The sequence below is a fragment of the Palaemon carinicauda genome, chromosome 31 (genome assembly GCF_036898095.1).
Source record: "Palaemon carinicauda isolate YSFRI2023 chromosome 31, ASM3689809v2, whole genome shotgun sequence".
Classification (NCBI taxonomy): Eukaryota; Metazoa; Arthropoda; class Malacostraca; order Decapoda; family Palaemonidae; genus Palaemon; species Palaemon carinicauda.
The window spans coordinates 60,360,109-60,384,955 of record NC_090755.1 but is presented as its reverse complement, the minus strand read 5'-3'; the positions used below and the strand labels follow the sequence as shown (position 1 = coordinate 60,384,955).

The 24,847-nt window shown below is 41.2% G+C and overlaps 1 protein-coding gene across 1 annotated transcript in view; it reads right to left on the bottom strand.

The window, feature by feature from the left end:
* Positions 1–10,538: 10,538 nt before the first annotated feature.
* The window catches only part of LOC137624423 (developmentally-regulated GTP-binding protein 2-like), a 77,581-nt gene continuing 63,272 nt past the window's right edge, over positions 10,539–24,847 (bottom strand). The window contains exons 7-8 of the mRNA XM_068355169.1: positions 20,114–20,315; positions 10,539–15,960 (exon numbers count right to left, since the gene is read on the bottom strand). Coding sequence (XP_068211270.1) covers positions 15,871–15,960; positions 20,114–20,315 — 292 coding nt within the window. The 3' untranslated portion in view covers positions 10,539–15,870. The remainder of the gene's footprint in view (positions 15,961–20,113; positions 20,316–24,847) is intronic.

Below are 24,847 nucleotides of genomic sequence, written 5' to 3'. Positions count from 1 at the left end.
TTCCCCTCCCAGGAGAGACTGAACAACCTAGACCAAGTCATTCGGCCGTTTCTGACAAGACACATCAATGAGAGCCAAGGATTGCCAGACTCGTGGGACACCTAGTCTCGGAGAAGTTGGTCCCTCATGGGAGGCTCAAGCTGAAGCCAGTCCAATGGAATCTGAAGGACCTCTGGTCACCGGGGGACTCTCCGCAGAACGTAGTCAGGATGACTCAGGCCATCAAGAACATTCTCCTCTGGTGGTCCGACAGGGAGAACACTCTAAAAGGCATACCTTTCGCATCCGCTCCTCCAGAGATGTTGCTCTTTACGGACTCATCAAAGGAGGGGTGGGGAGCCCATCTACTCGAAGAAACGGCAGAGGGAAAATGGTCCCTGGAAGAGAAGACCTTCCACATAAACCTGCTCGAGCTCCTGGCAGTTCAAAGGGCCCTCGAGACTTTCGCCCATCCACTCCGAGGAAACTCAGTAGCCCTCATGTGCGACAACGCCACTGTAGTGGCTTGCATAAAGAAGCAGGGAGGCCTGTGCGACCTCACAGCTCAGATCCTGGAATGGGCCGAGAAAAACCACATCGTTCTCACAGCCACGTTCATTCCGTGGAAGAGAAACGTACTGGCCGACGGCTTCAGCAGGACAAGACAAGTGGTAGGGTCGGAATGGTCTACATCCGCAGGTGGCGCAGGAGGTTCTCCAGTTGTGGGGCTCACCAATAATAGATCTGTTCTCCACGTTGCTCAATGCTCAGTTACCCGTGTTCTGTTCTCCACTGCCAGACCCAACAGCAGCGTTCGAGGACGCCTTTCATCCCTTCGGGATCCTCAGGCAGTCAAAGGCTACAAGGATGACTTTAGTAGCGCCCTGGTGGCTGGAGAGGGAGTGGTTCGCGGATCTGCAAGACCTGGCCACACTCCCTCCATGGTCTCTTCCAGTAAGGGAAGACCTACTACACCAGCCGCACTTCCGAAGACTACACGAAAACCCTCAGTGCCTGCAGCTACACGCTTGGAGGTTATCAAGCGCCTGTTAAGGAAGGACGGGTTCTCGGAGAAAACAGCTTCAAGGATGTCAGGGTATCTCCGAAAGTCTTCGTGCGTGGTGTACCAGGCCAAGTGGGCCACGTTCGTGAAGTAGTGTGCCACACAGAACCTGAGATCCTTAGACACATCAGTCCACAGGATTGCAGACTTCCTGGTTCACTTGAGGGACAACCTGGGGGTCTCCATTCCAGCCATCAAGGGGGTTCGTGCGGCACTGGGGCAAGTTTTTCAACTCAGAGGCATCAACCTGGGGGCATCTCGCCACATCTCCATGCTCATCAGGAGTTTCGAGCAGTCTTGTTCCCCACGCACCTCTAGTAGGGTTCGCGCCTTGAGAACTTTGGGGGACTTATCCAAAGTTCTCAAGGCACTATCGAGGCCTCCCTTTGAACCCCTTAAGGACATTCTGGATAAAGATCTCACTCTCAAGGCAATGTTCTTACTAGCCCTAGCCTCAGCCAAATGTGTAAAGTGAGCTCCACGGCTTGTCCTTCGTGGTCTCGCACTCAAAAGGGTGGAAGGAATTGTCCTTTAAGTTTCTGCCCGAATTCGTGGCCAAAACCCAGAACCCAGCAGTTGCGGATCCAAGGGTCGAGGAGTTCTCAATTCTGGCAATCACTCACTCAGACAATCCGGAAGACTTGCTCCTGTGCCCATTGAGAACAATCAGAAAATACCTTGGTAGGACAGCCAAAATCAGGCCAGCCATCAAAGGTTTGTTTGTCTCTTCAGGCCCAGTCAAGAGGGCAGTGTCTAAGAATACGATCTCCTTCTGACTTAAGCAAGTCATCAAGAGGGCTTACAACAGTGCTGGATCTGCGGTTCCTGGGACCCCGCAACCCCATGATATTAGGGGCCTTAGCACTTCTTTGGCTTTTGATACCAACATGGCAGTGGGTCAAATCATGCAAGCAGGTACTTGGGCCAGGCAGTCCACCTTTACGGCCCACTTCCTGAAAGACTGTACGAGGAAATCCCTGGACTCCTCCATTGGGCCAGTAGTTTCCGCCATGCAACAAGTTTAAAGGTTGAAGGCCCCGGGTAGCCTGAGGGAAGTAATCGCAAGCGACACAAGTTTCCTCCTTACTCCCCCCATTCCTTGCTACCCCCTGTTTCCTCTTTCCTTTCCTCCTACCATGTGAGAGATGGATTCTGTGGAAACCCATGTCCGGATTATACATAAAGGCGAGTTGTACATAAGGTAGACTTTTGCGTGCTTTCCCCGACTCTCCTACCCTGTCCACAGGGTCGTCAAGACCTAGCCTCCTATCTAGGTCCCGTGCCCCAGTATGTTAACGGGATCTTCTGGCCTCTAAGCCCACTCTCTCCTCTTCAAGTGTAAGTCTCCTAAGAAAGTAGTTCAAGGTAAGTACTCCGTGTTGGAACAAATCACAAATTTTAAATAATTTGTATTTTTCCTGACAGTACTTACCTCGAACTACTTTCGGGTTATTGCCCACCCACCCTGCCCCGAGTGTCTTACAGGAGTTCGAGTAGTACTTAAACATACGCTTACTGACGACTCTGACCTAGCAGCGCACTCTCGCGTGCAGACCCTGGGTCCCCTCAGGGCGAGTATCCATCCGCCACGGAGGGACCCGACAAGGGAAAACGGCGATAGGGGAAACTACTCAAAATTCTTGGTCGGTTAGGGAGGAGATCCCAGATACTCCTAAGAAAGTAGTTCGAGGTAAGTACTGTTAGGAAAAATACAAATTACTTAAAATTTGTGATATTATAGGACTCCTCGAGTTCATTTAAGTAGCACCTCGGCTGTCTTACATCAGCCAATCAGGATCATTGGTTTGAATTTGAGTCTTGGCAACATACTCAGGGATGAAGCTAAAAGTAATTTGACCCATTCTCAGAAAATGGGTGTTGTCACAGGGGAGACCATGCAACTTGCTAAAACTTATCGAAGGTTAAACTAAGAAGAAACCGTTTCCGAGTTATATCACAGTTCTAAGCCCCATGTAACAAGTTAGTCACATTTCTGACTGAGGGTAAGCTTGTTCAAACTATATGAGCATGAACAGCTCTACCAAAGAGAAAGTAAGAATTCCACTACTAGAGGGGTAGTGGCTCCGAGAGGAAAGAGACCCCTTCTGCTACACTAACCACAAAGGATCACCTGCTTTGCCTGGTAGACTGAGATCAGGGACCTCTTGATGTAACCAGACGTCGGTTTCACTTCTAGTTACAACAAAAAAAAAAAAACCTCAGTAAGGAGATACTAGATACCTTCCAAACACCAAGTCCCAGGGATCCCACTTTAATAGTAAATCTAAGCATCTGGTTGGTACAGCCAGTTGTGGGGAGGAGAAAGCTCCCTTAGAACCTCTGTCAGCGTCAGGAAGAGGGCAGGTCATCATTCTACTATGTTGCTGTAATGAGCTATCTACATCATGGATAGGTTGGTTGCAATCTTACTCTGTTGAGGAGAAACTTATTAAGCAGAATGGGGGGAATACGTGGAAGTCCCGGTTAACAGACGTAGAGAATAGGTCTATTGTCTGCGACCCAACAGTCGTCGCTTTATTTACAGGGTCTAAAGACCCCTGGTTAAGACCCCTTAGAACCTGCTATCGAATAGTCTTCCTGCTTAATTTGTTTGCCAAAATGTTCTTTTTGTCCGATATGAACGGGGGCTGACGGGGACGTCACATCGTCTTCGTTCTCTCTCAGTATTTAGACTGCTAGGTTCCGTGAAATAGAACCTCGTTGTTTGTCTAGATATACCACTGGTCATGTCACTCATCAACACACTGAGTAATCCAAACGAAGCTGTTGGAAATGTTGAAGAACAAGGTACAGTATGTTGATAACTCCAGGAGGTTCATGTGGCATTGCTAATCTGATTTTGACCACAGCCTGGAGGTCATGTTCTCCAGCAGGTAAGCCTCCCCCTTCTTTTGATGCATTCATGAAGAGCATCAACTTTGGAGAGGGAGAAAGAAGAGCTACCCATCTGAGAAGGTTCTAGACCAGTATGCACCAATTCAGGTCTTTGCTTCAATCCCCCTGGAATGAGCATTCTAGGAGTACCCCTGCCCTGAGACCAAAAGGTCTCCAGTTGCCACTGAAGTGAACACATTGAGCACCAGACGCTCTAATGAGGCCAGGTGACCCAGCAGGCACTGCCATGGATGATCTGGAAGAGAACTTTGCATCAGTTACTGCTGAGCCACTTCCTTGAATCTTACAATTCTTATCTCCAATTGGCTGACCTTCCCTCATGTTTAACTGCATTCCAAGATACACTAGGTTCTGCTTGGGTTTCAAAGAAGGCTTCAAGTTTGCCACGGCCCCAGATCGCAGCAAAACTCTAGAAGCATGACTCGATGTTGAAGAAGGGTCTCCACCAAGTCTGTTAGGATTAACCGATCGTCTAGATAGCAGAGAAGACAAATGCAGTTGCCACGTACCAAAGCTGAACTACGGTCAACCTTCAAGTGAACACTGGAGGAGCTGTCGACATACCAAAGTACCAAGCTGAACTACTGTCAACCTTCAAGTGAACACTCGAGGAGCTGTCGATATGCCGAAGTACAACACCCAAAATTGGTACTGTATATCATTCCTTACAGATTAATACTTAGGTACTACCTTGAAGACTCGTGGAGTTTTGCAAGACCAAAGTGGCGGAGCACTGGGTAGCAGGAGAATAACATGAGTAACTGTGAGTTCCAAAAAGCCTGAGTGCTCTGGTGACAAATCACATTGGATAATAAAGATCAGGATCGCGTCATGAACGAAGCTCGCTATAGATCCCCAAACCTGTGTCTTGCGCCCTTGAAACAGAGCATGAGTGTGATGCAGATATTTGGGCTGAGTGTTCCACCACTGTTCTAACCCCAGTAAGTGAGATAGATGATGAGCATACTTGGCGTAAGTTTAGCTAACTCCGCAAGCTGGATATTCACGGTCTCCAAATCACACTGGTGTTACGAGCAACCTGCTTGCCAGTGTCTGTCAACTGTACCCAAAGGGTCAAAACCGAGCTCAGAGGGGTTAGGATAAGGGTGACTAGCCTCATGTTGAGTGAATACAGTCTCAGATCTTGGATGGAATAGGATCTGCTGGGTGCCAAAGGTGTTAGCCTAACTCTCTTTGGTCCAGTCAGTCTCCGTCCTTAGACTGAGCCAAAAAGGTTGAGGTCTCCATGTCGCCTGCCAGCAGACATGCCAGGGGCTAGGAGGGTAGACGAAGTGACGACTCTGAGAACGTGTCCAAGTACAACTATATCAGCACCCCGGCCTGTTAGAGCCCTTAGTAAGTAATTGTATTTCCTATAACATTACAGTACTTACATGAGCCTCTACCTAGGTCTGTATTGTTTAGGACTCATTTACCTTTCGCCCACTTGTTTACTTCAGGCTGTACTTTCCTGAAGAAAATGTGGTTTATTAGGCAGACAGGTGAGGGTATATGACCAATCAAGAGTAGTTGAGAGGCATGTAACGGATAGCAAACAGGAGAGCGATCGGTCACAAACATCAGTTGCATGTAAACGTTCCAAAGCCGCTCGCCTCCAGGTGTCGGTCCAACATTTGAGGCTTGTTTAACAAGAAAACTCAACAGCGCTCAACTTTTGCAGTTTCTTTGTCCTTGATGGAAGGCTGGCAGCTAACACTTATTTCTTCCAATGGAAGAAAAAAAGAAGCGGTAGGAGTGTCCATTGACACTCTTACTAAGTGGTTTTAAAAGGCTATGCATTTAAACAAAAGAAAAGGGCTCATCCCTGTTCAATTGTCATTAACTAAATACAGTAATTACTTTCCCAAGGCAGATAACTTTAACGTGCAAACAATACCCCATACAATAGCCTCTATGCGTAAAGCTTTTCAAGAAAACTGAATACAAGTTAAGAAACATAGAAAACACGATCCCGATGTAGGATTGATCTGCCCCAGCTAATGCTAGGTGAATGCCTTACCACTGTACTAGTAAGGAGCTGCGTTCCAATGTTATTTTACTATGGGAAGGATAGTGCTTCACCCAAACACACCCGAATTCTTGTTGGTTTCTCCAAGATTAAGTCAAAAACACAATTACAAAAAATATTACAAATCTTAAGCAATTTTTATTTTCCCAAAACAACTGAATTCTAAATAGCAGTAGAGTCCTTCGAAAATTTTTGGGAATCCTTACAGAAAACCCATGATTTTTAATATAACCTTACGAGAGAGATTAGGAGGAAAAATGTCAAATCCTTCAATTACATTCCCTCTTTCTTAGTGTTGGCAGACTCTTAAAAAAAAAAGTTTAAACTAAATACATACGCTGGATAGTTGTATCGCAGGGCACGAAGGTTTCTCGACCTATCCTTGAGCTTTTAGGTTAGCCCAAACAGTGAAATAAACCCCCTATTTTATATCCCTAACTTTCTCATGCATATTAGGGGTTTAGTAAGACAGTAATTAACTCAAAGAGCATTCAAGAGAGAAGAGTTTGGGTGAGCCAAGCGACCACCTCAATCGTTGAACAATGGTCTACGATCACCTAAAGTGAAAGCTGAGAGTGCGAAATGCCACAGAATCACAAGCCTACACACAACTACATTCTGTCACAGGTGCTCGTGTGCTCTACTCCACTTAGAAAAGCATAAACAGTCATAACTGTGTGATACAGGCTCGTGCTGTGATTTTGAAACGCGTCATGAACCTGTAGCGCAAGATCGCTTGTTCTAAGCAATACTCTCTGATGAAAGGATAGCTTTCACCTTTGGCACCGTGATCCAAGCTAGCAGTGATATTGAATAGCATGCAAGCATGGCTCATAAGGCGTTGAGAGATTGCTTTCACTTTTAGTGCTGTAATTCAGGCTTGCTGTGAGCTTGAAGCACATCACAAGGTGTCGAGAGATCACTTGCTTCAAGCAAAGCTCTTAGGTGAAAGGATAGCTTTCACACTTGGCACCGCAATCTAGACTAGCCATGAGCCTGAATTGCCTCCTGCTATTGCTTGCTACAAGCAACTTTCAGGTGAAAGGAAAGCTCTCATCTTTGGTGCCAGCAGCCACAGACAGCTGCCAAGATCTCCTAGGAGAGTCTTAGAGCTGGAGCACTTTTGCCACAGAAATGCAAGGACGCTTCTGAGCTGCCTAGATAGATAAACCCAAAAGGTCAGCGAGCTCAGGGGGAGAAAACAGCTAGCTATGAGTGCGCGTAGAGGTAGCTTATAAAGCATATCTCCTTAGCAATTTGACCGCTACCATCAAGTAAGGCTGAAAAGTACTCACTAGCACACGTGTTGCTTGTGTGTTCGCCGACATATTGGCTTCCACAGATGAAAGCAGAGTTCCTCTCATCCTAAGACTTCAGGGAAGTCTAACTCTAAGTATCTAAAGGTGAGACCCTGGGTGACAGTTGTTCCCCTTTAACCAATCTAAAGGGTGAATGGAACCATAATGTTGTCCTCCAACTAACAGACAATAGCCCTGAGATGCTAATACGTCACAACGGGGAGTTCACGGAAGTATAACTCCAAGGAGGTAAAGATGAGCCTCTGGGCCAACAGGTGTTCACTTTTAACCAACCTGAAGAGTTTGTAGTCATGATATCAATCAAGCCTCTGAGCTTACAGGTGTTCACTTTTAACCAACCTAAAGAGTTTGTAGTCATGATATTAATCAAGTCCACAACTCAAGGACAATACAGTAATGCGTCAAAATGGTAATAAAGCAGTGAAAGTTTCATTTGCCACAGCAACGTGGAATAAGAGGTCTGTCTCCAACCACAACTGAGATCAAAGTGAAGGTATGAGTGAGTGGGCAGCAGCACTTCTTCCCGCTACCACTGGTACTAACTGTAATGGTTGTTGGCACCTCGTTAAAAGTTTTTATAGCTATATGCCAGCTTTCACTGAATTCTATGTAAAGAACGAAAGTTTGTTAATGTAGCTAGAAAGCAAATTTCATTATTAAAATGGTTTATTTCTACAAGTCTTCCCTGATGTTCATATTACTGACTCCCACACTGATGGAGGTTAGTCCCCTGCAAAGGAAAGAAATTTCACATACTTTTCAAGTAATAAAATTAATCAACATTCTAGACTCATTGATCGTCGTCTTTTTTTTTTTTTTATAGCAAAGCTTAAAATTAAAGTTTGAATTACAAAACTCCAGGTTTTATCAATAAATGTTAAGTTACCCCCTGATTCCTATTTGAATTAATGTGCATGAATTCCTTAAAATCTAAAGTGAATACTGACTTGGTAGACCATTGAGCTACCACTCAAACCCTACAAAGAAATCTATGCTCACCTCCTTTTCCAGAGAATTTGAAATTGCAGCAAACCTTTAATCTTAAAATAATTTTAGCTCTGAAAGTAGGTAAAAAAAAATTAATCTTATGATCCCCAAAATAAACTTTAAAAAATGGTGCTTGAAATTCACATGCATTTAGCTGATGCCAATGCCAACAGGAAAATGTGTTTTAAATACACTACAAGAGATTTAATCGTAAGATATTCTGAAGGTTAAAAACTCAAACTTTTTAAATAATATAAAACTTCATGTAACTTCCAAAACTAGACTGACTACTGGAGTTTTTTTTCCAATATTAAAAGGTTTAAACATGTCCACTTTAATATTTGAAACATGAATCTATAACCTTTAATGGCTGAAATGAAAAGTTTTTTCCACATAAGAGTAAAATATTTAACAATATCCAAACTAATTCTAGTTATTGACAGCACCAGATAAAATAAACATATATCTATATTACAGAATGTATTTTAGAACCTATGATAGAGAACAAAAACCCCTAATTCCATATAGACGTATTAACAGGCAATGTTTTAAGAATTGTACACCTTAAAAGTATCAAAACAAAAACATACTGGTACTTCTTCATGAGGAACAGTGAGGTCTACACACTCCTCACAATCATGGTATCTATATCACTATACTGTTCCTGATAAGAGACAAAGAAAAATCAAGATATAATTGCCATGAAACAATTCCCTTAAACAACATACACAGCAATTACTAACAAATCAAGACCTCCAAAAGCATTTGAAATCTGGAGTATGGTGACTATCATTTTTATCCTCTGACAGCACTGAAGACAAATGCAGTATGGCTTAGGCTTACCCAAGCTATTGGTTTATTACCATAGTTAGATTGGCTCATTACTTTACTAGAGGCCAAAGTCTACGGCAATCGGGATTTTCTTTTTAGCTAAAAGGCTAAATGTTGATATGACTGAGCTTCCATAGAGAAGCAATATGAGCATCAGGGGACATTTCATAAAAATAATCCTAGATTTTCTTATTTGTATGGCAAACTAAAATAATGTCAACACCTCAAGTATGCATACATCATTAATAAAAAAAATTACTGCATTAATGTAATAATATAAGACATTCTAAAATCTAAATTACAACTTAAAACCAATGCACAGTGTGAGAAAGTAGCTTATGCAAGATGGCACTTTGGAAAAGTACTGCATAGGCTTGTCTTTAAATGGCACATTCCCACATCTGTGTTATAAATGTCCATGAGGTGATGACAAATCAAGTTCATACGAATGGTTGGTTGGGTGATAATTATCACAATGCAGATTCACAAGCCTGTTATCTAACTACCCAGTAGATGTATGCCAAAATGTATCTAACTACCCAGTAGATGTATGCCAAAAACTAAATTGCTTGGCACAATTACAAAGGGAGGTACTCCCTGACTATAAAAGGATAAGGGGACCATAAGGCTGTAAAAACTGAAAACCAAACCAGATAAGCATTCATCAAAAGTACTAAGGATTAAATAGTGGTGCTATGAAAAAGGAGAGACGTCACTGGCGTGGGATTGCTAGTAGTAGTAGGATGTAGAACGGCACCTCGCTGTTCGGGGATGTTGACAGGAGATATCTAAATGGTGCGAGGCCTCTGGTTATGATTTATTCAGCGCTCCAGTATTATACCGACACCTTATTAAGGTGAGCGAGCTGGGTTCAACCTAGCATTCCTATACAATTTTTCTCTGGTAAGTTCATAGCAGTTTTTACCTTAGAAATGATGTTAAAGAAGCATTTCACTGGGCGGCACGGGTCTCTCGCCCAGAAATAGATTTTTCCTTCGTCAAAATCCCTTAGCTGAGCTCAAATTTTTCCTTTTCAAAATCAGGAAAAAGCTTTTATTGACATCACTTATATAATTTACCAAGGAACATTTCTACTAATAAGCACTGGGATTAGCAAATAACACAGCTATTCATGTACTGTACTGTACTAATTGGATGGACCAAACCAGGTACAAAAGGCAAGACGAACTTCCCAAGAGGAGGGTGAAAAACCAAACCAAATTAATCCTTTAATTTCATGAAGATAATATAAAACCTGATATTTAAATAGGGAATTTGTAAAATAAGAGGGGTTTGTTGTATGAACAAATAACATGTTGATTAAAGCACAACAGAATATATTCAAGGATACTGTTAATCACACAATATATTAGAATACATTCTGAGTACAGTATTCGATTAATTAAATACAATAAGGAAAGCAATTTTTATTGAATGACACTGTCATGCACATAATGATCAATTCAGTGTATAAAGTGTATGCAAGTATGATTTACATTATGAAAGATATGGGTATCTGTTACATAAAACTTGGGTATGATGACACTCTCTCCACTGGCTTTCTTATCAATTACAATATCCTACGAAAGTCCATGCTTTTGACTGAGAATTCAGTAACAATAAGTACAGCAGGTCTAATAAGGAACTTTCCTAGTTTTCCAATTGTCTTCAGTTGATCAGTGAACCTTATATTTTTTGTTTTGTATTTGCTCAAGTTCTAACACAGCTACGTCATGTCTGATGTAACTCTTTCACACTTCCCAACTGTTGAAACAATCATCACATTTCCACTGACATTATTAAAAATAATTTTGTCTCACAAGGAAATGATTGAAGGAAGTTTGGCAACAAAAATGGCTTCATTTGAAGCCTGCCCTAATATTATAATTAAACTGAATCAGACATCATCAGAAGTTTGAACCAACTGCAACACAGGAACTATAAAATTTTATACAATTAGCTGACCTTGGTTAATTTTGGGGGGGATCATAAGCCTTGAAATATAGATAAACTTCAACCTAAGCAGACACATATACCCAAATTAATCTTTTTTAAAATTAGAACATTGCAGCAAAACAGTAAATTCCAATTCCGAGAAAAGCCAAATATAATTTGAAAACTGCGACAAACAAAAAGTTTCCCAAGTTCAAAGAATCTATCCTTCGATCAGTCAATAATTATGTCTTCTATGAAATACTGTACCGTGATTCAAACCAAGTTTTTGCAACTAAAAGTTTTCACACCAAAATTCCCCTTCTTAATACAATACAGTACGATCTTCTAGACCCAATATTTACAAAATTTGCTTTTCACTTAATAAATACTAAAGAACCCTTGGACAATAAATAAGAGTTGCAGAAAATCCAGGTGATTCTTTCAAACTGCAGAAGTATTCAGAAAACATTTTCACCAATGAAAAATTTATTTGTAAATTACCTTGAATCCTGAATAATCAACTACTTATAGTCAGTATGCATATAAGAAATATAAAATAAGAGGTTTTTAAATTATTATATATCTTGCACAACCTTGATTAGGGAGATTTTAGGTTATTTTAATTGATTTTTATCTTTTAAATTTGAGTTACAAGCTGGAGAGTTTTAGAGGTCATCTCTCACTGTGATAATTTAAACAATGTATCATAAATTATAACAGTGAGATAATAGAGATTGCTTGAAACATTGTGGTTTCCCCTGAAAGAAACCAAAGAAAACTGATGACCTGGACAAAACTTAGAATATTCCTTGGAATAGCCAATGTATATTTATGTACATAAAAAGAAGGAAATTTCAGTCAGCTTATTTGCCTTCTACTAGTAGAATGCAGTAGCCAAGAAAAGAAAATCATCAAAAATCCAGATAAGACTTAACAATCTCAATGCTGCTGAGGCAACTATTTCTTTTAATTAAACACAGAGATTAGTAACTAAAGCCTTCAGTAGACCAAGGGGCTTTACTCCACTTACAACAGATTTTTAACGGTATTGTCAATGGTTTGGTCACATTATCTGTATGCCGAACAATCGGCTACCATAAAAAGTTTTATATAACCTAAACAATGGCAACCAAATATCTTGCAACCCTTGGAAGAGACACAAAGACCAAATCCAGTCAACCTTAAAGAAATGCAAAATTCCATCAACATAAAAACGCTTGCTACCAACCATAGGATCTAGAGAATGAGTTATCAATGAGGTCACTCAAAGAGTAGGGTTGCACAGCAAATGTAACCTCGATACAGTAATTGCAACATAAATACCTTCAGGTCCCTACACCCCTGAATATTCATCTGATGTATCCAACACGTGGCATGATATGTTAGTACTGGATTTTCCTTGTGAGCTAGAGCAGTAGCATCAAGTCTGAGAACTAATCATGCGACATTCATTTCATCCTCTACTGTGGAACCTTTAATGTCTCATCTGCAGCAATGCATTACTATTAGATATGAGTCAAAGAGTGCCATGGTGTTGATGCCGAAATTGAGGAAGAAAGGTATATTATGATAGTAAAAACTGTGAACAAAACATAAGCAGCAATGCTTAGTAGCCAAAGAAGTAGCTGAAAACTCTGAAAACAGAAAATTGGGTTTCCAATGACGGATAGGTTCAACGAAACCTTAGGTTTTACCATTATAAGAATATTCTTTTTGGTTTTGAACACTTCAAGGCTTTCATCCTCTAGACCAAACTGACATAGGTGATTTTCCTTGACATGGTACTTATAACAATTCATTAGATTTCCAGTTTGGCCATCTACCATACACTTTTGTAACAAAGAATTTTCACAATTATGCCTATTGCCTGAGTTTCCTGATTTAATGGTTGTTAATTATCTTGCTCAATATCAGCATCTTACTGTGTTAAGTAACATGATTTTAATATAGCCAATATCAGGGGATTCAAGTTTGTCATACCACAAAACTATAAATATATGGTTGACAGTTTTATAGATATTGGTATTCAAAAAGATAAGTATTTTAACATTTGCCATAATTTTCTAATATTGTACAAGTTTTACCCGCAACTACTTCCTATCTATTTATTCAATTTACTATCTTCCCTTTTCCCCCTTTTTCATTTCTGGTATAACATTCAGTCTTAAGGAAATTTCTTGGTTGAGTCAATGGCCTTTTGGCTTGCTTCAAAAGAGTGTGTATACACTAGGTAAAGTAATTGTTAATCTAATCTCATAAGAACTTAGTTCCAAAAGCAATCTGGCTAAAGATACCTAGGAGATATACATTATTTGAGAAAAAAGGATTTAAATGAAAGTAAAAGTATTATATAATACTGGACAAAGAGCCAACCAAATAAGATGTTACCCAGAAACCCATGCAACTAGAATGCAAATGCAACCCTATTAAACTCTTAGTCAAGCTTATTTGCTCTCTTAATTTGGCACAAACTATAAAGACTGACAAAGGAACACGTGATAACAGTAAAAGAAGACAAAGACTTGCTTTGTATAAGAGGGAAAGTCAAGAAAGGTGACAGGTAAACAGAAATTTCCCCATTCTGAACATCAAGGAAATGGGCAAAAAGAACAACCTTTGCCTCCAAGCAATAACCACAGGGAGTGGCAGGCTTGTGTAGAATTGAACTGCCTTAAGAGGTGAAGTCCAACATTGAACCAGTGATTTAAATTGTGTGGGATGGCCATATCTAAACATGAAAAGTGGATCAAAAGTACAAGAAAGACACTGCTAGAGAGTTTGCCATATCTATGCCAAGTATTAGAGTGATGTAATGTTGCAAAGCAAGTTGAATTTTGCATTATTGGACAATCTGGTTTTACATCTTAATTATCCAAGTTTATTAGTATATATTTTAGTTTCCTTGTGTCTCCCAACAACCCAAAGGAAATGTCTACAAAATACATCATCTGTTATCAAAAATGTCAATTCCCTAAATCCTTAGCAACTAATATATAATTGATAATTTAATACATCTGGACACTTTACTGCTACACACTTGAACAACAGCAATGACACAGGTCTGCTACCCATGCACTTGATGACAGTGCAAATATATCAATGTTTATGTACTTCAAAATGTAATCAAATATATGAAAAAAAATAAAATTCTGAGAAATAAAATATTCTGGTCTGTGTATAGAATATACGAAAGTCAGCTCCTCATAAAATTAAGTAATCACATTTCAAACTTCTTACTATTATGAACAAATTAGCAGAATACTGCAAAGTGGTACTGTATCTTTATCTCGTGAAAATAAGTCATAAGTACTCAATACAGAAGCTTCTAGTTACTTCTCTTCCAAGTTCAGTTTGTTTAGGACATGAGCCTGACATCAGCGAGAGATTCCTTTTTCCTATTCATTCTCTCTTCGAGTTTTTTACGGTAATTAATTCATTCTAAAACGTTCGACATGAAAATAAAGAATGTGAAATAATGGAAACGCCTACCTTGTCTTTTCTCTTACATTGTTCTTATTCAACTTTTGCAAACATTTATCTCTGAAAAATCTATTCAAAATTTCTTTGTGATTCTAATGTGATAAAAGCAAAAATTTATACATCAATTAAAGATTCTGAAAACTTTTCTCCTTACATCATCTACCCTTTAAATGTAAATTTATTTTACCAAGCTTTCAAAAATGTTCTCTAAAAAGTAATTCTGAAAAAATAAGACTCCATACCTTAAATAGCACAGCCAAAAGATTCTTTTGATATTTTGTATATACAGGATATTAACTGGTCTACATATTATGACTAGGAATAACAATATTAGTGCAGCATATCTACCTGCAATCTAGGTTTTGTTCCCAGCCCATTGCTGGCATATATTGCCAAAGTTATCCTCTTTAAGGAAAACGCAGTTTGATATTGAAATCAGTCTTTGGATTTCATAATTCAAGTGTTTATACTGTAACCCAACTATGAGTACCCATGGATTATACCAAGTCAATCTTTTGAAAACTTAAATTCCTCAGTAACAAAATCAAATATATAAACATACCTACAATACATTAAAGTTGTAAAATGGTGGTTTCCAATTTTTACTTTTTAGCCCTAAATATTTTGGAAAAGAAAATAGATTACCAAAAAACACCATTTCTTATCCCTGGATTGACTCTGAAGAAACTTGACCAACATAACACGAAGATCGGGTGATTTCCAATACAAAGTTAGGGCTAGCTGCAAGACCGAATGATCCCTTTAAAATAAAAATATTTTTAAGAAATGTACAATTTCCATAAAATAGTATCTACAAAACTAAACATGACTTATACCCTCTTGAAACAAACCTATGCAGATGTACAACTGACCACTAGAAAAATTAAGAAAATAAAAATTCAAACCCATGAAGTACACTAAATTATTTCAAAAGCGCTCAACATAACCTTAAATGCCATGAGAAGGTTATAAAAATCACATGAAAGCCCAGTCAAACTAAATGAACGGTAAACTGGCGGAGTAGTGCCGTTGAGAGCACAATAATTTAATTCTTGAGGTATTCAAGAAATATGATGAATCTAACAGCCCTTGTCATTCAAACAAAACTACTTACGACAGTAAAATTCAAATCATGACAATGATGATGAATGGGATGACTAAAGATGAGGATGAAAGGCAATCTATCAGACACTGAAAGAAAAGAAGAAAGATATTTATCCAAACTGGATATATCTTTAAATCACATCTTCCAAAAATGATTATCAAAGTGAAAATAACAATCTCAATGTAACAATTCATGCTATTTGTTAGGCTATCTTAATATAATAAAACTACTTCTTGGTAATAATCTGGATAACATCTTCGTCGCACATTGTATGGTGTATACCAACTCTTTGAGGATTAAATTTTGTACTTTTGCCCTGAAAAGGAAATCAAAGGTTAGTTATATGATCAAACTTCTTGAAAAATATAATAAATTTCTCTAAGAACTGCTATTGTTATGCTAAGTAGACTTGAAATTGTGAAAAATATTGCAAAAGAAACTACTAACTTATTTACAATATACAAAATATAATGCAACATGCTAAACAATAAAAACTAAGGAAGCAATAGAGGATTTAGTTTTTATACATAATGACGATAATAATCTTAATCTAATTAAACTAAATTTTATTTCATGCCTACCCATTAATCACATTTTCTGTATTGTGGTTCAAAAGTTACCAAGTTGACATCTTTGTTTTGTCAGACAGAAAAAGTTTGTCTCTCCAAGTATGCGCCATCTACAACGCCTATGTTTTGCCACATACAGCAACCTAAGTTAACTTTAGTGAAGCAGCAAAACTTGCAGGGTTAGGGGGGGAGGGGGGCACATTCTATGTGAAAATAACTCTTGTCATAAAATTTAGTGTCTCATCCTAACCTGAATAACATGTACACTTACAGTGGTACCTCGTTTAATAAAAACTTGTATTGCACTAGTCTGCAAGCAAAAATCTAGCACCATTTGGGCATTATTCTTGGACTATTACTGTACTAAAAAGACTAATCAATTGATGCGCAGAATTTTTCAGGTGTACATTAATGAAATACTATCTGCAGGTCTCAAATTAATATTCTTCAAATGTTTGATATGAGTTATATCTCTATGAATAGTCATATATATTATTATATACAATATTAACTCATGTGTATGTGTGCATGCATTCAGTTTTTAAACTAGGCCTATGTTTAAAAAACATGGGCATGGGTCCTTGGGAAGATTTTTTTCCCATAATTTTCTTATAAAACAGCGGTCAGACAAAAGACATTATAATTTGTAAAAAGGGGAAAGGCTGAAAACTTTTCAAGAAGGAAAATGAAAAAGGAGTGTTTAGGTAACTATCATTTGAGGTTGAAAGTAAATGTGCCTATACAGGTAAATTACACCGACTCGCAAGACCACTTAAAAGATGTACAGTGGAAGCCCATCAGATGGGGACGCTGGTAAGCGGGTTTAATCCATTCACAGTCGATATTCCACAAAGATATAAAGGAGGTCCTCGGGTTACGACAATTTGCTGCTACAAGGTCCTCGGGTTACGACAATTTGCTGCTACAAGGTCCTCGGGTTACGACAATTTGCTGCTACAAGGTCCTCGGGTTACGACAATTTGCTGCTACAAGGTCCTCGGGTTACAACAATTTGCTGCTACAAGGTCCTCGGGTTACGACAATTTGCTGCTACAAGGTCCTCGGGTTACAACAATTTGCTGCTACAAGGTCCTCGGGTTACGACAATTTGCTGCTACAAAGAGGCTCCCATAAGGTACTTGAAAAAATCCTCGTAATTCCATTTCGAGTTAAGACCTTTGGTTCTTTAATACTACGAACTTATTACCCATGCGGAGAGAAACTAACGCAGCGGAGTACTGTACTGCATTATGCGTTACTTTAACATTAGTTTGCCACCTTTGTTTATGACATGCATTCAGGATTTTGATGATGCTCTTTTTTTTTAAATTTGTGCGCCTTTTTCTGCAGTCCATTATGTCTGGCAAGTGGAAAAGTTACTTCCGATAACAGCGTGCTGGCCAACCACAAGAATAAAAGTAAGGAATTGCTATATGTATTACTGTACTGTATTTATTGTCTACTAGACATTATCATTATTACTTGCTAAACTGCAACACTAATTGGAAAACCAGAATGCTACAAGCCCAAGGCTACAACAAGGAAAAATAGCACAGCAAGGAAAGGAAATACGGAAATAAATAAACTTTATAGGAGAATAATAGCAAAAAAATTAAATATCTTATGATCCATAGCATGCATTATACGGTATTATTATTACTAGCTAAAGTATAACCAGTGAGGAAAGGAAATAGAGAAACAGATAGAATAGTGTGCCTGAGTGTACCCTCAAGCAAGAAAGTATCCAAGACAATGGAAGACCATGGTACAGAGGCTATGGCACTACCCAAGGCTAGAGAACAATTGTTTGATTTTGGAATGTCATTCTCCTAAAAGAGTTGCTTACCTTAGCTAGTCCCTCATCTACCCTTACCAAGAGGAAAGTAGCTACTGAACAATTACAGGGCAGTCATTAACCCCTTGAGTGAGGAAGAATTTAGTAATTTCAGTGTTGTCAGCTGTAAGAGGACAGAGGGGAATGTGGAAAATAGGCCAGACTATTCGGTGTGTGTGTAGGCTAAGGAAAACTGAGCTGTAACCAGAGAGAGAGGGATCCAATGTAGTACTGTCTGGCCAGTTAAATGACCCACTAACTCTAGTGGTAGTATCCCACCAATTGGCTGGTGCCATCTGTGCCCGCCAGATGAATATTTTCATTCGGCCACTCACGTATGGGAGACACTCAATCTGAATTAGGTAAATCCCTCCTGAGGTAGAGAAACTACCATGAAGCGAGAGGAGTAACACTGAGTTAATTGTCTTCCTGATCAGAAGAACAAGAACACCACACTAAGAAGGTTGCTTAGTCACCTATTCACAAAGGTACACAACAAATGAGATTCATGTTTGTATTCTCATAAGAATAAAATTCACTTCACCATATGCTTACCTTACATTGCACTTCCGGTTATAAACAAAAGAGCTCACTAAAAACAAGTACCAACACTTATCACAACATATAGAACAAAAGATGCAGCAGTCGCAAGGGCAGCGCAATGATACGTCTGTACCCGTTGCAGCCATCGACAATAGTGCATATTCTGAAAGAGGCTGGTGAGCAGGGCTTTCTCCCTTGCACCACCTGTCATTAACCAACTACCAAGTTAACTATTCAAAGGGTGTTCCAGTGCTATTGAAGATATATCGCTATTTAAAAGAACAAAAGGTTTGTATATTCATAGGAACAAATGCAGGACATCAACAATTAACCTTTAGCAAGACAAGTTTGTTACTCGGAACAACAAATATTAATTCCTCATCAATTTCACTATTCCCTTCTAGGAGAAGGACACCTCAGAATAAAATCATTGTTCTCTAGCCTTGGATAGTGCCATACTCTCTGTACCATGGTCTTCCACTGCCTTGGGTAAGAGTTAACTTGTAGAGTTCTTTTACTTGAGGGTACACTCAAGCACATTATTCTGTTTCCTTATTTCCTTTCCTCACTGGGTTATTTTCATTGTTGGAGCCCTTGGGCATATGGCATTCTGCCTTTCCAACTAGGGTTATAGCTTAGCAAGTATCAATAATAATAATAATAAAGGGTTCCCTCATATTTCTTTGCTACCAGAAGAAATTGTCCTTAATGGTGAAAGATGTCAGGTTTCAGTACCAGTATCATATGAAGAGACACACACAAGAACATCAGAAGGGCAAGCTGAACCTCCCACGGCAGTGCCCAACCACAGAAATAACCTCCTCAGTAAACAGCTTGAACTCACAGTCTCAGGCTGCAATTAATCTGCTTTCATGCAAATGCAAGGTAAATGCATCACCACTGAACTAGCCAGTGCGCACGAATTACAGAGGGGTCCTTCGTACTGACTCATTTGGATAGGCTTGTACTTGGGATCTGACAGCCCTAACCCAAGATGAAGGAGCGAAAGAGAGCCCTTCTGTATTAACGGCATACAAGTGGAGAGAGAGAGAGAGAGAGAGAGAGAGAGAGAGAGAGAGAGAGAGAGAGAGAGAGAGAGAGAGAGAGAGAGAGAGAGAGAGAGAGAGAGAGAGAGAGAGAGAGAGAGAGAGAGAGAGAGAGATTAGCTAGAATAACCCGTACAAGAAATAGCAAAAGAACAGTGACTGCAACAAAAGTAGCCATTTCATAAGAAAATCAGTAGAATAAGAACAAGAAAAAATCAGATAATAAGGGTCATCGAAAAAGAGGCACGTGAATCTTAAAGAAGTCAAGATATCAATATAGGAAGCAACCAAAGAATATTGACAAATATTCTAGGGCAAGAAATAATGAAGCAGTGGGCCCAAAGGCCACTGCAAAAACCCTTTGGTACTCTCTACAGTATACCCACACAAGGCACACTATAAGAGTTATACCCTTACAAGGAGCCTTAAAAGAAACATACATAAAAGATAAAACATGTAACAAAAAATTTTACTTACCCAAACAAGGGCATATTTAAAAACTGCAGCAATAGATCGGTGAATGGAATGGCACACATGTTCAACAGAAGCACCACCTCTTAAAATAATTGGGTCTGCAAAATCCGGAGCTCGACCCGGTTTCTTTGTATATATCCGAAGGAGAGAGAGTTCTTCCCAAGTTCTTTCCAAAAGATAGTCCAAATTCAATTTCATATTACAGCTGAAATAAAAATCATGTCAAATATCAATAACTTACATTACACAAGTATTCATGAGTTAGTTCAGCTCAAAACATTGTTTGTTACTTAAAATCATTTACAACGATCTGAAAAATATATATGACAAAAGTGTGTTTAAATAATGTCTCCTATTTGTCTGGTGGATGTCCCTAATAAGAGTAGTTTAGACCAACTCAGACCATGAAATTATTTAATTTCAACTTTGTTCTTATAACTTTGCCACTACTCCTCCTAAGCAAGCATCTAGCGCAAATGCTTTCTTTAATCTATTTATTGTACATACAATTCTCATTTTCCTGTCCCGTGAATTTCCATATTTTGCTAGGGTGCCACAGCCCACCCTCCCCCGTTATCCACTACAGATGAAGCTTCATAACAAAGAATCCCCTACTGTTGTTACCTTCGCGGTCATCCAAGGCGAGCGGCGGAAGCAGCAGTGGCCTACCGGAACTGCGTCACAATCGCTCGCCATTCATTCCTATTTCTAGCACGGTCTCTTGCCTCTCTCACATCTATCCTCCTATCACCCAGAGCTTTCTTCACTCCATCCATCCACCCAAACCTTGGCCTTCCTCTTGTACTTCTCCCATCAACTCTTGCATTCATCACCTTTAGCAGACAGCCATTTTCCATTCTCTCAACATGGCCAAACCACCTCAACACTCATATCCACTCTAGCTGCTAACTCATTTCTTACACCCGTTCTCACCCTCAGTACTTCATTCCTAACCCTATCTACTCGAGATACACCAGCCATACTCCTTAGACACTTCATCTCAAACATTCAATTTCTGTCTCTCCGTCACTTTCATTCCCCGCAACTCTGATCCATACATCACAGTTGGTACCATCAATTTCTCATACAGAACTCTCTTTACATTCATCCCCAACCCTCTATTCTTTACCACTACCTTCACTGCCCCAACACTTTGCATCCTTCATTCACTCTCTGACTTACATCTGCTTCCACTACACCATTTGCTACAACGACAGACCCCAAGTACTTACACTGATCCACCTCCGCAAGTAACTCTCCATTCAACATGACATTCAACCTCGCACCATCTTCCCTTCTCGTACATCTCATAACCTTACTCTTACCCACATTAACTCTCAACTTCCTTCTCTCACATCCCTTTACAAATCCTGATACACTTTTTAAAAATAATATATTGTATTAGCAAATATCTCGATCCCACAACAATAGGACTGATGGGAATTTCAGAAGAAAATCTTTAAACTAAAAATCAAGAAATTGCTTAAAATCACAAATTTTTAAGTAATTTGTATTTTTCCTAACAGTACTTACCTCGAACTACTTTCTTAGGAGTATCTGGGATCTCCCGACCGACCAGAGTTTTGTGTAGTCTACCCGATACCCATTTTCCATGAGGGGTAACCTCAGGCGGAGTGATACGCGCCCTGAAGCTAACCCTGGGTCAGAGAGCATGCTTGCTCAGGTCTCGACCTCCAGTAAGTTCTTGGTAGTTTTAGGTCTTTAAGAATTCCATAAGGCTCTCGGGAAAGGAAGGGCGGGCCATTACCCGAAAGTAGTTCGAGGTAAGTACTGTTAGGAAAAATACAAATTACTTAAAAATTTGTGATTTGTTCCAAAACGGAGTACTTACCTCGAACTATTTTCTTAGGAGACTTATACTTTAGGAGGTGGGAGTGGCCTTAACCCTCCGAGACCATGCTGAGATATATCCCAAGACCTAGATAGGAGGCTAGGTCTTGATGACCCCAAGGAAAAACGAGAATAGGGGAAACTACACAAAAAACTCATCTTAGTGTCTAAGTAACTCACCTGTGCAAGAAATCCTAGGAGCCATGTCCTTCCAAAATAGGGGTCCTTGTATCCCGGCTCAGAGTCCTATCTGAGACCAATTTAAGCGGAAAAAAGGGGGGGGAAGAACAAGGGGGTTAAGGAACGAACCTGTGTCTCTTGTACTTTCTACCCATGGATATCACTGGGGCCAGACCTTTAAACCGTTTGGAGCGCAGAGATGACGGTACCTATCGAGAAACCGTCCGGGGATTTTCTTGAATAGTCCTTCAAGTAATGAGCAGTAAAGGTAGACTGGTTAGCCCAGGTGCCTCATCTCAGGATTTGGCCCACTGCCATATTCTTCTCGAACGCTAACGTGGTGCTCAGACCCCTAATGTCGTGGAGTCTGGGCTTTCCCGGCAGGGGGATACATGCCTTACTGTAGGCCCTGATGATCACCTGCCTCAACCAGAAGGAGATAGTGTTCTTCGAGACTGGCTTCTTCACCAGGCCCGTGGACACAAACAGACTTTTGATCTCGGGCCGAAGTCTGGCTGTCCTCTCTAAGTATTTTCTTACGGCCCTGACAGGGCACAGACGCAAGTCCTTCGAGTTGTCCGAACGAGGAATTGCTGGTATTGAGAACCCCTCAAACCTGGGATCCCACACGGCAGGATTCTGGGTCTTCGCAACGAAGGACGGCATGAACCTGAAGGTGAGCTCCCGCCAACCCTTCAAGTGAGAGACCTCGTAGGACAGTCCATGTATCTCCCCTATTCGTTTCACCGAAGCTAATGCCAATAGGAAAACCGTCTTGAGGGTGAGATCCTTGTCCACAATGTCCTTTAGGGGTTCGAAGGGAGGCTCTGACAACATCTTCAGGACCCTGCCCACGTCCCACTGTGGCACCCGAACGGCTTGCGGGGGACACGATTGTTCGAAGCTCTTAATGAGCATCGATAGATGTCTGGAGGATCCTAGGTCGATGCCCTTCAGGAGGAAGACTTGACCCAGAGCAGCCCGTACTCCCTTGATGGCCGGGATGGACATGTTTGCCACGTCCCTGAGATAAACCAGAAAGTCCGCTATCTCCGGGATGGAGGCCCTCAGGGGCCTGATGTTCTTAGAGGCACACCACTTTGCTTGGTAGACTGCTACCGATGATCGTCTCAGGTAGCCTGACATCCTCGCTGCCGTCCACGACGAATAGCCTTCTTTCCTCAGGAGACGCTCGATAACCTCCACGCGTGAAGACGGAGGGACCGAGGGTTCTCGTGAAGCCTTTGGAAATGTGGTTGCCGAAGAAGGTCTGGCCTGTCTGGAAGGGGCCAAGGTGGAAGTCGTGCCAGTTCTTTTAGATCCACGAACTATTCTCTCTCCGGCCACCAGGGCGCTACCAAAGTCATCCACAGGTTGTCCGCCCTTCTTACTCTGTTGAGGACCTGTCTGAGCATCCCGAAGGGGGGGAAGGCGTAAACGTCGAGGATGTCCCAGGGATGTTGGAAGGCGTCCTCGAACGCCGCTCTTGGGTCTGGGACAGGAGAACAAAACACAGGGAGCTGAGCGTTCAACCTCGTTGCGAAGAGATCCATCACCGGCGACCCCCATTTCAGAATGATGGTTCTGGCTACTTCTGGGTGCAGGGACCATTCGGAACCCACTACTTCGTCTCATCCTGCTGAGGCTGTCGGCCAGGACATTCCTTTTTCCCGGAATGAACATTGCTGAGATCCTGATCTGTTCTACTTCGGCCCATTCCAGCAGTTCCAACATGAGGATGCACAAATCCTTCGATCTTAGTCCTCCTTGTTTCTTTATGTAGGCCACTACCGTGGCGTTGTTCCACATCAACGCCACGGTATTCCCCTGGAGTAGATGGACGAGCTCCAGGCACGCCTTTCGTACTGCCCGCATCTCTAACACGTTTATGTGTTGGGCTTTCTCCTCGCTCGTCCAGGTCCCTCTTGCTGAACGTCCAAGCAGATGGGCACTCCACACCTCCTTTGATGCGTCCATGAACAGGAGCATCTCCGGAGGGTCGGCTGGGAAGGGCACTCCCTTGAGGGTGTTCGACCTGCCGCACCACCACTCTAGGACTTCCTTCGTCTCCGGGAACACCGGGATCACCTTGTGGGGGGAGTCCCTCTGGTTCCAGTTCTCCTTCAGATTCCACTGGACCTCTGAGCTTCAGCCTGCCCTGGGGGACCAGTTTCTCTAATGACACAAGGTGTCCTATCAGTCTCTGCCAGTCCTTCGCTCTCCTGGGCTGGTCCGACAGGAAGGGGCGGAGGACTCGGTCTAGGTTGTCTAATCTCTCCGCGGAGGGGAAGGCTCTCGCCAACCAGGAGTCCAGAACCATTCTGAGGTAGGTCATCCTGTTGGAGGGTATCAACTGGGACTTCTTCAGGTTGATGATGATACCCAGGACTTTGCAGAACCGCAGAAGCTTCGCACCTTGTTCCCTCAGTACTTCCTCTGAGGCTGAAAGTAACAACCAGTCGTCTAGGTACCGAATCAGGCGAATGCCCTGTTCGTGTACCCAGGCTGAGACAGTTGTGAAGACAATGTGTGAAGACCTGAGGGGCTGTGGACAGCCCGAAGCAGAGGGTCCTGAACTGCAACGCCTGGGTAACCCATTTCACCTGTAGGTACTTCCTGCTGGATGGATGAATTGGAATTTGGAAGTAGGCGTCCTTGAGGTCTACTGACATCATGAAGTCCCCTTCCCTCAAGGATGCTAAGACC